We start from the raw sequence: 17,038 nt of genomic DNA on the forward strand, positions 1-17,038 counted from the left end.
TCACGACATTTTCCTTCGGTTTTCCTTCCTGGCGCTATAACTCCAGAACGCACGAACCGATTTCCACGGTTTTGCATTCGTTGGAAAGGTCTCGGGCTCCGTGAGGTCTATAGAAAAAAAATCAGAAAAACCTTCAAGAGAAAAGCAGGAAAATAGGGAAAATAATTTTATGGCAAAACAACGTTTGCCGGGACAGCTAGTATATACTATTAATATGTTGTGTGAATATGTTTCCTGCAATCAATAATAACGATTTAATGTTTTAATAGTGTAAAAACTGTTTGAAAAGCAGTTTTTTTAAACAGCTATGTATGCCATTAATGTTTAAACTTAAATCTTTTAGTATTTATAAAACTCAACTCAAACTCAAAAACTTTTATTCTGAATATTTTTTTTCAAATATTTTCTGAATGTTGGTGCTTCTGTTGCCACCGGTTCGGGAACTAGCCCTGCGAGAAGAATCGGGGTATAAATAAACCAAGCGTTTCTCATCTGATAAAGATGCACATATAAACAAACATTTATATCAAAATAAAATTGGTTATATTTTATTTTAATGTTGATTCTTTATGAAATCTCTGTAATTTGCTTTTATCATGCACTGACCAATCACGCAAAAAAAAATTAGAGGTGTCAAGGGACACCCAGATGGAATGAAGTTATAAAAAAAACCCGCCAGTTGACGTCATCGCCACATCAATGCCCTCTGCCCCTACTTCGCAGGCACTAAAATAAGTGTCGGTTAAAAACGTGTTGTTCCTTTTAGCCCCCTTAAAAATGAGCAAATTAAGTTATCTTTGTCTACTGTTGCTTCCAAAAAAAAACAAAAATCTGTAATTACCCAGGTTATATGTTATTCTATTTGTTAATAATTATTAATTAGTTAAATACCAATGTTGTTTATTGTTGTTGATAGGAATAAAACTTTTGTTTTTTAGGGTTCTGTAGTCAACAAGGAACCCTTATAGTTTTAGTCTGTCCGTCTGCCCGTGGTTTTTTTCAGAGACTACAGGGCACAGAATTATTCTGTGCTACAGGGCCTACAAAGGCGTAATTCGGCATGAATGCACATATTAATTGATGCCGACAAAATGGTATATAAAATCTTTAAAAAAAAATTATGGTACCTCCCCTACATATCAAGCGGGGATGATATTTTATCGCGTCCACCCCACGTGTTGGGTGTCGTTATATAGATTTTTTTAAATATTATTGCGAGTATTCAAAGATCATTTTCCGATTTAGGGATCCATTTGTGCAGTATGAAGTTTTAAAGTGGAAAAAATCGTTAGAATCCAGTATCCTCTCTTTCTACCAGCTAAATGGTTGCGTCTGGAAATGTGAAAAAAATCACAGGAGTAGGTATTATGCTGAATTTAAAAGGAAAACTATGAAGTATGAAGAATTCATAAGTTATTGAGTAACAGTCGATCAACTAAAAAAAATCTATTCGGAGAAGTATAAAGCAAGCTCTCATTCAAATTTCTTTAAACGTAACTGAGATGATATTGTTAGTAGTGTAAAACACATTATATTTATAACGTGTATACTCCGAAATTCATCTACTTAGAATTGCGCGTGACCCGATACGCAACTGATATGCTACAAAAATCGGCCAAGTGCGAGTCGGACTCAAATACAGCAAAATCAGGCCAAAAATTGTTTTTTTTTGTATGGGAGCCCCCCTTATATTTTTATTTTATTTTAATATTATTATTAAATATCAAAGTACACATAATACTAAGGACTTTGAGAAAAAATCAAGTACCTACCTGTTGCCATTATTGATATAGAGCAAAGAAAGCCAAAAAAAACATGTTTGTTGTATGGGAGCCCCCCTCAACGCACGTCAAGTGTGCCGTCTGCGATCTCCCTAAAGTAGATAGATGTAGATAGTAATAAATAAGAGTTCATTTTTCATACAAAAGAAAAACTCATGTTAATTTCAGTCTTTTACCTACCGAACAATTTCTTTAATTTCGTTTGAATTAAAGTTAAAATATAATTTATTTTGTAATCTCAGTTATTTCAAGTTCTCAAAATAGCTATAATAGAAGATGGCGATGTCGCCATTTTGCAATGCGCCCATCTATAAATCAATACGTAAAATCTGCGCCTAGGTATCCTATAGCAACGTAGGGGGAAGGGGATCTCTCTGACCAAGATTGGTTGTGTAAACAACATTAATATGTACAAGGAAAGAGGGGTGGTTCAAAACAGATCTTGCTTACGAAGTAAAATCTTAATTATTATTATGTTGAAACTTACATAATATTATTTTGTTGAAGCTTACATAACATTATTATGCCTTAAAGCATATTTTTATTTAGTTAAGACCTAGTGGGATCGTTAATCGTTATGGATGTAACGATAATAATAATCGATCGATCAAACTGCACATTTAATTTACCTTGACAATTTTGTACATGTTTTTTAAAAAACCTTAAACTTTTTTAAAAAACATTGATTTTAAAATTTCTTATCCCATCAAAAACATAAATTTAATAAAAATGGAGAGCCAAGTTCCATACAAACATTCATCTTATAGAAAGACTTGAGCAAGCGTCAGCGCGATGTAGAAGACGCACGGCGCCATCTATTATGAATTTTTGGAACTAACCCCATTTTTCACCCCCTTACAACCCTTTTTTTCAGTAAAAAAGTAGCCTATGTCCTTTCTCAGGCTTTAGACTATCTGTATACAAAATTTCATTACAATCGGTTCGGTAGTTTTGGCGTTTGGCGTGAAAGCGAGACTGACAGACAGACAGACAGAGATACTTTCGCATTTATAATATTAGTATAGATTATGTGCACACTGCACAGCTGTTTTTGGGTATTTTGATTAATTAAGGGCCGCGCTACACCGTAATGGCAGCGGCGAGGCGAGCACTTTCAGCGCTGCCATTCCGGTGTAGCGCGGCCCTAAGAGGGGTACCAGTTACCAGGGTTTTAAAAAGTTTTTAAATTTGACACAAATTTTGTTGACACCGCGCGCTATAAACTAAAGTCCACGCGGACGAAGTCGCGGGCAACAGCTAGTTATGAATAAAAACAATATATAATAAAGTAGGTATGATTAGTTGTGTTACAATAATGAAGTAAAAAATAAAACGCCATCTGTTGAATCGTATTAGAACTAAAATGTTCATTGCATCGATATATTTCTGGATTTTTTATAATATTATACATAAAATATATTTAAGATTTTTGAAATATTATTTTAATACACATCCAAGACCCAGGAACATTGAAAACTTTTTGTTCCGCCTGCGGGACTCGAACCCAGGACCCCCGGGATGAGCGCTGGCCACGCGCAATGCGAATTAATTTTCATCGATATTTTCATGGAAATAAGATATTTTCCCACATCAAAATGTAGCCTATGTCCTTTCTCAGACTCTAGAATAACTGTGTACAAAATTTCATTGCAATCGGTTCAGCAGTTTTGGCGTGAAAGCGAGACAGACAGACAGACAGACAGACAGAGATACTTTCGCATTTATAATATTACACGCCAAATATGACATAACTGTTAATTTTGTTAACACAAGAACTATTTTTATCTCTTACACAGCTTTTTATTGTATCTTCACATTAGCTCATTTATTACCTCCAACAGGGTCACACTTAAAGATGTGAAGGCTTTCCTGCCGAAAATCAACTGCAAAGTATCAACCAGTAAGCTGCGAGATATCTTCCAAGAAGTAGACACTTACAGACGAGGAGAAATCGGCTTCGATGACTTCTCTATCCTCTACCACCGATTGATATTTGATGAGAATGTAAGTATATAGTAGGCTATTTTAACTCCAAGTTTTCTCCATGAATGGATTGGCTGGATTGGATAAATACTACGACCTTAAGTACCTGCGTGTCATGACATTCGCGTTGTGTATAGTAGGCCATGAGTGGCGGCTTTACCCATTTCGAGGCCCGGGCGAAAGATCTTTAAGAGAGGATAAAGTCCTTTCTCAAAGTATCTCCAGTCCATACCAAGTTTATTTACTTTCATTTTAGTTTCATTTAAATCGAGTCAGCCGTTTAAGCCTCAAGAGGTAGCAGACAGACACACCTTCGCTTTTATAATCAGTAAGGATTAGTCGATCTTCTACGTCATTATTGATCACAGTCAATCTTTCAGAATGTTCTCGAAATCTTCGACAAATGTATGACATATTGCAATAACGGCACTACCATTACGCTCAAGGACTTCCAAAGATTTCTGCTTGTGGAACAAAATGATCGCATGGGTGAAGATGAGCCCAAAACCTCTCAGTACATCCGAGATTATCTTCGCGACCCACAGAGGGATATCTATGAACCATACTTTACCCTCAATGAGGTAAGTTAATGGTATTTATAGGGTTTCCTTTACGTAGTAAGTATGTAGTAACTATTTAGTAGTACTAGTAGTAAAGTTAATAAGGGTAACACAGAGTAAGTCCGGATAAATCAATTTCTTATATTTATGTGCGACATTTCGGTCGTTAGGCCTTTTGCATTCACGAGCTTTCGAAACAAATTGAGCTTGTAGTTCATTAATTCGCTGCTGCTGAAGCTGGATTATCTTCTTTACTCGTCATTTTTATTTTAGTTCGTGGAGATGTTGTTCTCGAAGCAGAATTCGATATGGGATACTAAACACGACACTGTCAACCAGGATATGACCAAACCACTCTCACACTACTGGATTTCTTCGTCACATAACACGTTCGTATATTATTGTTTTTGAAATAGTCATCATCAAAATAAAATACAAAAACAACTAAATATAATATGATCCTTTTACAGGTATTTAACGGGAGATCAGTTTTCAAGCGAATCCTCATTAGAGGCGTATGTCCGTTGCTTACGTTCAGGCTGTAGGTGCATCGAGTTAGACTGCTGGGACGGGCCCGACGGAACCCCATTCATATACCACGGTCACACCCTAACTACCAAGATCAAATTCATGGATGTACTACGAACCATCAAGGAGCATGCGTTCGTCGCATCAGATTATCCTCTCATTCTGTCCATCGAAGACAACTGCTCGCTGCCCCAGCAACGACGCATGGCCGGTGCCTTTCAAGACGTCTTCGGAGACATGCTCCTCGTCCAACCGTTAGAGAAGAACGAAACGGCCCTCCCATCCCCCCACGACTTGAGACGAAAAATCATTCTGAAACACAAGAAGCTCCCGGACGGCGCTGAAGAAAACTCGTTTGCCATCCGCCAGGAGGAAGGAAAGGATTTGGATCTCCGCCACTCGATCAAGAACGGTATCTTGCTTCTAGAAGATCCGGTCGACAAGGAATGGAACCCTCACGCGTTCGTTCTAACCGAAAACAAGTTGTACTACACGGAGCATTACAGTGGTCAAGCGGAAACTGATGCTGAAAGCGACAGCGACTTGGAAGGTGAAGCGCAAAGCATTCCTCAGGATGAATTGCATTTCGGCGAATGCTGGTTTCATGGAAAGTTGGCTGGAAATCGTCAGGAGGCAGAGGAGCTATTGAAGGCCCATGCTCACTTGGGAGATGGGACTTTCTTAGTTCGAGAAAGTGTCACCTTCGTCGGAGACTATTGCCTATCCTTCTGGAGGCAGGGCAAAGTTAATCACTGCCGAATCAAGATCAAACAAGAGAAGGGACTGACGAAATATTACCTGATAGATACGGTGTGCTTTGATAGCCTATATAGCCTCATCACCCACTACAGACAGCATCCACTGCGAAGCCAGGTCTGTTTCTATTTTAAATTATAAAAGTTTTGCCTTTGTTTTCTGTTTTGCAGCTTTTAGAATTGAGAGAGTGATTAAGATTATTTACTTGTAAAGGTGCATGAAAGTCTGCTGGAGGTCGCGCTTTGTAACTTATGTTGCTGAATTAAAATAATGTTTAACAGTTATTGAGCCTTAAAACAATGTAAAAAAATAATTGTTTCAAGGCTGGACGAAAGTTGCTAGTTATAACTTACTACAAAATGACAAGAGCATACAAAAACCCTGATTTTAGGGTTACGGGACCCTTTTTTTACCGACTTCCAAAAAGGAGGAGGTTATACGTTCGGCTGTATGTATCTTTTTGTATGTTCAACGATAACTCAGCCGTTTGTGATCCGATTTTCAAAATTCTTTTTGTGTTGTATAGGGTTTAACTCGAATTTAGTACCATGTTCACAAAAGTGGTGATCTGATGATGGGATCCTGGAGGAATCGAGGGGACTCCTTGAAATTTGTATGGAAACATATAATGATTTTAATTTTTTCTGAAGCATTCGAGGTAAATGCTACCAAAAAGTAAGATTTCGCACCAGTTTATACCCTGGATCCGAAGGTACCCAACAGAACTTTTGAATCCTTATATATACACAGGTTCGGGGATTTCGGCGTTGTTTAAACAACTGAAAGCATAAGCCAACACATAAATTTATTTGATCATTATCATCAAAATCGTAATTATGCCATGGGTCATCACATTATGACCCAATTATTGATGCTTTTCGTGATATTTTGCATCGAAGCAGATGTTTTTGATGATTATTTCGCTGTTTGTGGACCGATTTTCAAAATTCTTGTGTTGTTGTATAGGGTATAACCTTGATTTTGTATAATAATTACGAAAGTGGTGAGCTGATGATGGGATTTATAAGCAATCGAGGGAAATCCTTGAAATTTATCAAAAGACTCATAGTTAACCACTATGAGTCTTTTGATAAATTTCAAGGATTTCCCTCAAAATGTTGTTTCTAGTAACATAAACATAATATGTTACGAATAAGAGAAAGTCCATACGAAGGTGTCTCTTGGTCCAAAGGCACTGAACAGAACTCCTGAACCTTTAAAGATAAAAGTTTTTAAATTGCAGCATCGCTTAGATAACTGCAAGCATTTACCACAATTTCGCTTACAGTAACATAATGTGAATATGAAGTTAACATTCGTAGTGGTTATTTATAAAGCCTTATCTTGTAAATAACTAAAAAGAGTGAAATTATTATTTTTAACAAAAAATTAAAACCGACTTCCAAGGTAAAAACAATAATGATATGAACTAAAAAGTATTGAATAACTCTTACTCTATAATAGTGCCTTTTTCAGAATTCGTCTAAATCTCAACTATTTCTGTACATACTACAGTCTTCATTACTTTGAAGTCGGTACCAGTCCCAAAAGCTTCCAGATATTCTGACATTGACTGAACTCACGATAAAATTTGCTGGTACCGACTTCAAATAATGAAGACTGTAGTATGTACAGAAATAAATAGTTGAGATTTAGACGAATTCTGAAAAAGGCACTATTATAGAGTAAGAGTTATTTAATACTTTTTAGTTCATATTATTATTGTTTTTACCTTGGAAGTCGGTTTTAATTTTTTGTTAAAAATAATAATATTTTCTGCTTATTTTATTTATTTACATACAGAAAACCATATGAGTCATAAGCTACTTTTGTTGGGAATGGGAGAAATATTTAAGTAAAATAATATGTAAATAAAGGGTTTTCCAATAGGGACTTGACAATTTTGAATTTATTTTGTGAACGCACCCTTTCACTTAACACCAAACTGTCACTGACAGTTTATTCAGTAAACATAACATTTTCATCATGGTGAAGTACACGAACGAACAACGTCTGCAGATCTTAAAAATTTAGTACAGAAATTCGGAGTCGGTGGCCGCTAGGTACTTGATTTTCGATCGTAATTCTCGCCCTAGTAGACAGGCAGTATGGCCATGATTATCGATTATTTTTGGCCCTAATTGGAATATTTGGACTTGGACAGCCTGATGTGGCCTCTACACGATAGGCCATAATGGACAATCTAGAATGTGCCGATGGTGTAGACAGATCCGCGATCATGGTCACAATTAATGTGACCATGATCGCGGATCTGTCTACACCATCGCAGCACCTCCATTTGTTAATTGTCATCGGTTATCAATGGACGTCGAAACATTAGCAGCTGCTACTATTTACTTATTTAGTGTCTATAACCATTATAAAAATGTTTACTGTTTTAGAGTAAACATTTATATATATTTAATTATAAATAATAAGAGTTTACATTTATTTATACTTATCTTATATCTTTAAACGAGCAATTCTTGTATATTATATGTTTTTAATATACAAGGTGTAACAAAAACAAGTGATAATACTTTAGGGTGTGTACGTATTCCCTGTAGAGAGTTCACTGTGAAAGTAGCAGCGCTGAAAGACCAATTTTTTTTTCACTTTTGTATAGGCTAGGGTCAGTCAAATAGCTTACTTAAATAAAAATAATAATAAATAAAACAAATGAAGTATTATTTCAATTAAATAATAAAAATATAATAATTATAAATAATAGTACAAATAATTTATATTAATATAATTATAAATAGTAAGAGTTTATAATTTCAGACAAAGTATGAATAATCAGCTAGCTGAGCTTTTAGCAACTTTGTTCACATGTCAATTACCGCATGCGTCCGTACCGTACCGTAAACAAATACGAACTGAGTGATCGGCGATCGTGTGGACAACTGGACACGCTTATAATCATGGCCGAACTTCCTTTGATGATTGTACGAAAAACCGATACAGCGGCGATTGTGCTCAATCGACGCCCATCGTGGCCAATCGCAAACGATTATGCCTTCTACACGATCGTGATCACCTGTGATTGTCCATGATGGCTCATCGTGTAGACTGTAGAGTGTAGAGGCCCCATGAGGTTTCGACAGGACGGTGCCACAAGCCACACAGCACACGTTACAATCGATTTATTGAAGAGCAAGTTTAATGAGCAAGTTATCTCAAGAAATGGCCGCCTCGTTCGTGCCATTTAACGTCTCAATTTTTTCTTTGGGGCTGCGTCAAGTCGTTGGATACGCCGACGACGTTGGTAGATGTCAGAGTCAAAATTAAACGCGAAATAAACGAAATGTGTCTGAGTCATAGAAAATTGGGATCAACGAATCGACCGCTGCAAACGTGGCCAACATGGCACGTTATATATTAGCGAAATTGAGTTCCATTCAAAAATGTTTTGATTGTACTTTACAACCCGATATTTTTTGAAATATCTGAAATGGTTTTCATTTTATTAAAAAAAAAGTTCTCAAGGCTCCTAAGGCTACTTTTAATTTTATTTTATTTTTATTATGATTTGTGTTTTATTTCTAACAACAGCAGATGAAAATTTTAATTTACTTAACATAATTTTATGTTATTTTAAGTTTTTATTTTTATTATTATCATTGCTAGCAGCCTAGCTGCTAGTATACCGTTTATTGTTTTTAATAGTGTTTTTTCTTTAAGGAGTTCCTTATTACGCTCAAAGAACCAGTGCCACAGCCAAAAAAACACGAGAGCAAAGAGTGGTACCATCCATTCTGTACCAGAATACAAGCAGAAGAATTACTGAGGAAGGCCAATACAGAAGGTGCTTTCCTCGTCAGACCCAGTGAGAAGGAACAAGGATATTATGCTATCAGCTTCAGGTAAGTTTTTTTTTATTAAGAACATTAATATATTTTGAAGTTTAGATAAAATTTCAATAAAAACATAATGAACTACTCAAATCATCCTTACCGTTGGAATATAGAAGTATGCGATCGATGAACAGATTCGACGTTTTACATATATGTATTTATTTAAGTTAATAATAATAATTATAGTCTCAGATACAATTACATACCAACATTAAATTACTTATACATAATAATTAATTTTCGCTCATATGCTTTAAAAACGGTTAAACGAATATTAGGCACATAAATAAAAAACTGGATAATTGAGAGAAGACCTGTTGAATGAGATATCACAATATCTACCTGCATCTTACTCAACTTGGTGACATTTTTAGAAGCGAACGCGAGATCAAACACTGCAGAATCAAGCAAGAGGGCAGACTGTATATTATCGGAAGTGTGAAATTCGAGAGTTTGGTAGAACTGGTATCGTACTATGAGAAACATCCTCTATACAAGAAAGTCAAGCTGTGGTTTCCGATCAGTGAAGCTATTGTCAGGCAAATTATCGCTGTGAGTATATAAATACAAAACACGTTACGCTTGCTGCCACTGGTCCAAGTGGCAGTAAGAGTCATATTGTCAGCACCATGGGAGTAAACCCCCATCCAAATAGAAATATTTACGCAGCATCGCAGCGCTATCTTTGTCATGTTTTCAATATGCCAGACAAACAAAGCAGACCTTGAATATTTCCTTAAAATCTATGATTGCATATACGGCATTACCAAATATTGTATTTTTCGAATACACGTATGTATATTTCTTTGGCATTGGAGTTATATATTTTTTATTTTTTTATACATGTACCGCACCGGTTTTAATCGCCGAGGTACATATATTATTGTCGAAATTGGACAGATAAGATGGATAGTAATGGGAGGGGTCCGGACCCCCAGGACACCCCCCTTATATACGCCCATGGGTTATTTATTTACTTGAGTGTTTAATAAAAAGTCAGACAATGTTAAATGGTGTTTAATATTTCAGGAACCTGATGACACATCTGTGTATGGCACACCCGGTTACATGGATCCTAATTCATTCACATCTAAGGTATGTTACTTATTGTTTTAACAGCTTGCGTTATGAAAATATCATCACCAAATATTTGCGACACATCCGTGTATGGCATCGTTACATGGATACTAATACATTCAAATGTAAGGTATATTACCCAGCCCCTGTTTCACCACTTTCTGATAAGTTCCGGTTAGTTTATCCACAACTTATCTGAGAGGTAATCCATATTTTATCTGTCAAATAAGTTTTAGATAGCCTATATCCGGCAGTCGACAGTTATCAGGAAGTGGTGAAACAGGCCTTTAATGTTTTAACCGCTTGCGAAATGCCAATATCATCGCTAAAAATTGCGAAAGTATGTTACATTTTCAGGAAGTAATTTCATTATTTTCATTAATTTCACGCCTCTTTGGGTTAACCATTTGCTGAAATTATCAAGCTTTTACTAATATGCATTACGCTTACATAGAGAAACGAGAGAGATAGTAATATAATGTTATTTCAACATTACCATTGTTAAAATTTGTTCTTAACATTAGCAATCATTATAATTAACATAAAAATTATAAAATATATTATTTGATTAAAAAGTGATATACAAGTAGGTATTACGAATATTATCAGTTTAGTTAAACACATTTACGATGAGAAACTACACAAACAAGTAGTACTACATAATGTGACGAGCTGACGACCTATTTATATGTATTATGGTATTTGTAAAATATGTTTGTTAAGTATACATTAGTTTAATCACTAGCATAATGAGACAGTTGCATAATTTCTAGATAACACTATTTATGCAAATCGCAATATCTATTTTTCATTGACTGGTACCATCATTGTTATTGTCATGGTCACATTGTAATGACATGATTTAATGTCTATTAATTTACACGACTTCTTGTGGTACTGGATGTTTTTACTTTACGATTAAAATATATTTAAATATAGTTTTATTTGCGTATATTTTATTACTATCTTAAGATAAGATAGCTTAAGCTTAAGCTCGCGTCTTCGCTCTCCTAAGCACAGTATCATAATATGGCAGTTTTCTACTTAGTCGTTATATGGGAGAACTGTACAAAATTCGCCCCTTTTTTAAATACAAATATTTTAACAGTGTATTCATATCGGCACTTATCAGGAAGTAGTAAAACAGGCCCTTAATGTTTTAACCGCTTGCGAAATGCCAATATCATCGCAAAAAAATGCGAAAGTATGTTATATTTTCAGGAAGTAATTTCATCAACTCCTCTTCGGGTTAACCATTTGTTGAAATTATCAAGCCTCTACTTACGCTACGCTTACTTTTTTAAATACAAATATTTTAAAAGTGTATTCTTATCTAAATTGCGAAAGTATGTTATATTTTCAGAAAGTAATTTCATCAACTCCTCTTTTTAAAAAAATAAATATTTTAACAGTGTATTCTGAGTTTAGACAACTATAAAGTTATAAGTACTATGTTTTGCTATTGTCTGTCAAACGAATTTTCTAATTGTTGCGGCTGCACCGCAACGGGGCGCGCGGGTGCAGCTAGCTGCGCCTGCGCAGGTCCCTTATGGGTGAGGCCGCCAATTTTTGCTGATTTGGCAATGAATTATTGCGTTGGTTGCGTAGATACTTCTACTGCAAGAAAGTTTCTACGCTACTCTACATACTAAAATGGTAGCAAATTTTTATTTCTACGCTACCGTAGCGTTGAGAAAATCAAACTTATCTCTGTAAATAATACACAATATGGTTTGTATTATAGTCCCGAACATGGCCCTTTTGACTACTCACATGATGCATTGATAGTTTTATGTGAAACACTAAACAGTAATACTTATATTTGTGTCACATAAACACTTCTTTTGAAAAAACTGTGTACACAGCCCGTCTGAGGTTCAAATGTATCGAAAAATGGCAGATATTAGGAGATTTTACATAAAGTAGGTAAAAACTCAGCATTGCCACCAGTGCCTCGCAAGGGCACTACCTACCTCTTCTCGAAACGTTTCGTCGTATTTTTGAACCCTCGTAACTTTGGTTTGGATAATGCCAGATAGTTGAAATGTTCAAGATATTATGACATGAGCATAATAATTAAATGCGAAAAGTTTGAATATTGTTACTATTATACTTTGGATTTTATAGGTGTCCAAAAACCCACAGTCCGACCGATCATCAAAACTGTTAGGGTAGTTCCTTAAATCCTAGAAAGCTGAAATTTGGTATGTAACATACTATTAGTACAGAAACAACAAAAAAATATCAAACCCAACCTAACCTATCCCATCCCCTTGATATAGAGGGGGGATGTTAGTATGAGATAAGTTGGTATGTTTCTTGTGCTAAATACCAATTAAAAATAGAGTATATAATACTTCTCGTGCCAAATAAAAAATACGTGTTAGCATGAGAGACCACAGAGTATAGACTCACAGAAACCCGATTAGAAACAGCGCTCTCACAGAAAACCGGTGTAAAACAGCGCTTGCGCTGATGTGTTTCTTCTAGCCAACTGCACTATACCTTATTCCCTATCCCTTTTCTCTTCTGCTTATTCCCTTAGCCTATCTATCTATACTTATCTATAATATTAATATTATAATTGGGTAGAGTTTGTTTGTTTGTTTGAACGCGCTAATCTCAGGAACTACTGGTCCGATATGAACAATTCTTTCAGTGTTAGATAGCCCATTTATCGAGGAAGGCTAGGCTATATTTTATCACGCTAATACTAATAGGAGCGAAGAAATAGAGGAAAGTGTGGAAAAAACGGGAGGCAATTATTTGAAGGGTTATTTGAACGCACTAATCTCAGGAACTACTGGTCCGATTTGAAAAATTATTTCAGTGTTAGCCTATTTATCGAGGAAGGCTATAGGCTATATTTTATCGCGCTAAGACTAATAGTAACGAAGAAATAGAGGAAAGTGTGGAAAAAACGGGAGAAATTATTTGAAATGGCTTATTTGAACGCACTAATCTCGGGAATTACTGGTCCGATTTGAAAAATTATTTCAGTGTTAGATAGCCTATTTATCGAGAAAGGCTATAGGCTACATTTTATCGTGCTAAGACTAATAGTAACGAAGAAATAGAGGAAAGTGTGGAAAAAATGGGGGAAATTATTGAAAGGGCTTATTTGAACACGCTAATCTCAGGAACTACTGGTCCGATTTGAAAAATTCTTTCAGTGTTAGATAGCCCATTTATAGAGAAATGCTATATTTTATTTCGCTAAGAATAATAGGAACGAAGAAATAGAGAAAAAAGTGGAAAAAAAACGGGGGAAATTATTTGAAAGGGCTTATCTCACGAACTGCTGGAGCAATTTTTCTGTTATTTGGCACAGATAAGAAGTAGACTACATGAAGGATCATAGGCTATTTTTGTGGACTAATTTGTCTGTGTAATGTCTAATTTACGAGGGCGAAGCTGCGTGGAACGGCTGGACCCATTTTGCTGAAATTTGGTATAAAGATACTTTGAGTCCCGAAAAAGAACATAGGATACATTTTGTCCCGGAAAAATGTACGGTTACTGCACAATATACTTCTATGATTTGCGCGTAAACTATTCAATCTATTTTGATGGAATTTGGTATGGAAATACTTTGAGTCTCGGAAAATGTGCGGTTCCCACACAATTATATACTTTTCTGATTTGCGCGTAAACGACTCAATTGATGTATAGGAACAACTATAAACTAACGTCCACGCGGACGAAGTCGCGGGCAACAGCTGGTAATATTATAAAGCGGTTGAGTTTGGTTGTTTGAACGCGCTAATCTCAGGAACTACTGACCCGATTTGAAAAATTTTTCAGTGTTAAATAGCCCATTAACGGAGGAAGGCTTTAGGCTATATTTTATCACGCTAAAACTAATAGGAGCGAAGAAATAGAGGAACATCGCAGCATCAAAAGAGCTGCGCGTGCGTTGCCGGCCTTTTAAGAGGTAATAGGGTAATAGAGGAGGGTAGGGATGGGAAGAGAAGGGAATAGGGGAGGGTAGGGAAGGAAATAGGGTAGTGGATTGGGCCTCCGGTAAACTCACTCACTCGGCGAAACACAGTGCAAGCGCTGTTTCACGCCGGTTTTCTGTGAGAACGTGGTATTTCTCCGGTCGAGCCGGCCCATTCGTGCCGAAGCATGGCTCTCCCACGTATAGCTATACGCTATAAATTATAATCATTAATCAGTTGTTTAACAACAGTTCTACTCAAAATGACTTGAGCATAATATCACGCTTTGTTTCGATTTTCGATTGAAAAAAAATATACCTCTGAAAGATAGTTGGTATCACATCACTAGTGGCGCGTGACGATAACGGAAGAAAGGATAAGCATTACTAATTTGTATTTGATAGAAAGGGATATGACTTATGTCAAATGCTTTCGTCATGGATTCAGACCAGTGTAACTTGAGCTCTGAATAAATTGATTCTTGACAGTAAAAAAAATATTTTGTATGAAACGCATGAGATGTACATGGGTCACGGATGTGGTCGATACTAAGACAGATTTCGCTATCATTATCTAAAGTAAGACCTATAAGTCTTACATATTGTCTGAAAGTATTCGCCTTGCATTAGGCGTCTAGAGGCTATGTGGTCGCTGATAATACCATATCGCCCTTAAACTAGGAACATCAGCTGACACTTCATTGACATTTGTCAATCGCAGTTTCTATCTAAGAAAATGGCAAGTTTTTTGACAGGGAGACAATGACCGCTACTGTCTTGTCTTCCCCCCCCCCCCCGCTACTGTCTGACCCCCTCCAAAATTTTAGACTGCGACCGCGCCTGCTACGCAGCGATCGCTATATTAATATAATTATTATAATAGTTTGACGTTTCATTCCCACGTTATCTTCATAGGCGACCAGTCAAATATTATACTATAATTGTTAATCTATTTAGAATACACTCCACTATTATCAGCAGAAATATTTTATTTTAATACCTGGTAGCTCACACTTATTGAGGACAAAACATTGTGTAACATAAACACTGTGTAGAAAGTTGCTACTATTTTTCGCGTTTATTGTCTGATTACCTTTTTAAATTTTATTCCACCCTGTGGACAGAAAAACATAATAGGGATGATGACAAGGTCAAAGATTAGCGAATTTTGTTAATAAAATAAAGAAATCACGGTAAAAAATAAGTGTTCCCAAAATTTCAGCTTGATAGCATTTGTATTTTTTTGTTATGCGCCTTCAAAGTTGGATATTCAAGTCGATTTTTTTTTTCAATTAAATTTCTTAATATTTGTATACCATTCGATAACTTATGCAATTAAAAGCAACTTTTGTTATGAAACCACTTTTATAAACGCAATATTTAATATACCTGTCGAACAAAGTTGTCTCCCGATGCGTACAAACTACGAAAGACTGACGTCATACTTTCGTAGCACTTTGTATGGAGCGTTTCGGGCAGGTCTTTTTTATGAGATATTTGAATTGTCATAATATCTTGGTGAATTTTTAAGCTATCAGAGTCATTCTTTCAACGATGTATCTATTTTTAAGTGTCTTTCAATTACCGATAAGAAAAAAAAAATAGTCTATTGTTTATTTTACGTTTCTTTCAGAAGTTGATATTGAATATCCTTTATTTTACCTTTATTTTAAACACCCAGGTTACACAGTAAAGGCGTTATTATTTTTATTTTCTTGTACCCAGATGAAAGTAAAAGCGTTGTTTATTTTATTATATTATAATTTTTTATTTTATTATTTCACGTTTGTTCCAACTAGGTGACAGTAAAAGCGTTATACGACTACCGCGCTCGGCAGGACGACGAGCTGTCTTTCTGTAAGCACGCTATCATCACGAACGTGGATAAACCTGATGAAGGGTGGTGGAGGGGAGACTACGGAGGGAAACGCCACCACTGGTTCCCAGCTAACTACGTGCAAGAGATCGAAGTGCCGCACATGCCTGATATTGTAAGTGTAGCATAAAGGTTGAAACCTGTTCTGAATCTGGTTTTCCGTGCGAGATAGGGATATAAATATACTTCTGTCTCTTATTCCAATTGGTGAAGCCGCCAATTGGATTTGGTAATATTTTTCTCCACCCTCGGCATTTTAAAAATTATTGTATTTAACTTACGTTCGAAAACTGATTCAAACGAACAAAATAAAGCACTCAAAAATGCATTAGAATTATTTCGGTTCAAATCATAGTCTAAAAATATATTTAAGTACAATTAAACATAAAAATTTCAGATGCATGAAACGGAACTTATGTCAATAGAGATTGACTCTGTTGAATCGAAATCAAATCGATAAAAAAGGCCGCCATCTTAAATCGCCAGCACCGCTGAAATGTCGGTACGAAATCGATAATTTCAATTGCAATTCCTTTACGAAGGGATTCGATATTTTTAAATTATCGATTAATTTTTGTTAGGTAACTTACCTATTGTCATTGTTGTCATTGTCAATTATAATGTGTCACGCATATTATCATAAAACGCACAAACTATAGTTTATTTACAAATCGCGCGAC

At 35.8% G+C, this 17,038-nt stretch overlaps 1 protein-coding gene across 4 annotated transcripts in view; it reads left to right on the forward strand.

Annotated features, from left to right (window-relative positions):
- The window catches only part of LOC121738739 (1-phosphatidylinositol 4,5-bisphosphate phosphodiesterase gamma-1), a 31,022-nt gene that overhangs the window by 2,416 nt on the left and 11,568 nt on the right, over positions 1-17,038 (forward strand). For 2 of the 4 annotated variants that reach the window (XM_042130971.1, XM_042130973.1), the window contains exons 4-11: positions 3,623-3,785; positions 4,145-4,345; positions 4,598-4,713; positions 4,795-5,725; positions 9,278-9,474; positions 9,840-10,017; positions 10,495-10,560; positions 16,282-16,473. In XM_042130971.1, coding sequence (XP_041986905.1) covers positions 3,623-3,785; positions 4,145-4,345; positions 4,598-4,713; positions 4,795-5,725; positions 9,278-9,474; positions 9,840-10,017; positions 10,495-10,560; positions 16,282-16,473 — 2,044 coding nt within the window. The remainder of the gene's footprint in view (positions 1-3,622; positions 3,786-4,144; positions 4,346-4,597; positions 4,714-4,794; positions 5,726-9,277; positions 9,475-9,839; positions 10,018-10,494; positions 10,561-16,281; positions 16,474-17,038) is intronic. The other 2 variants (XM_042130974.1, XM_042130975.1) reach the window with 1 other exon arrangement.

Source organism: Aricia agestis, chromosome Z (assembly GCF_905147365.1).
Source record: "Aricia agestis chromosome Z, ilAriAges1.1, whole genome shotgun sequence".
Classification (NCBI taxonomy): domain Eukaryota; kingdom Metazoa; phylum Arthropoda; class Insecta; order Lepidoptera; family Lycaenidae; genus Aricia; species Aricia agestis.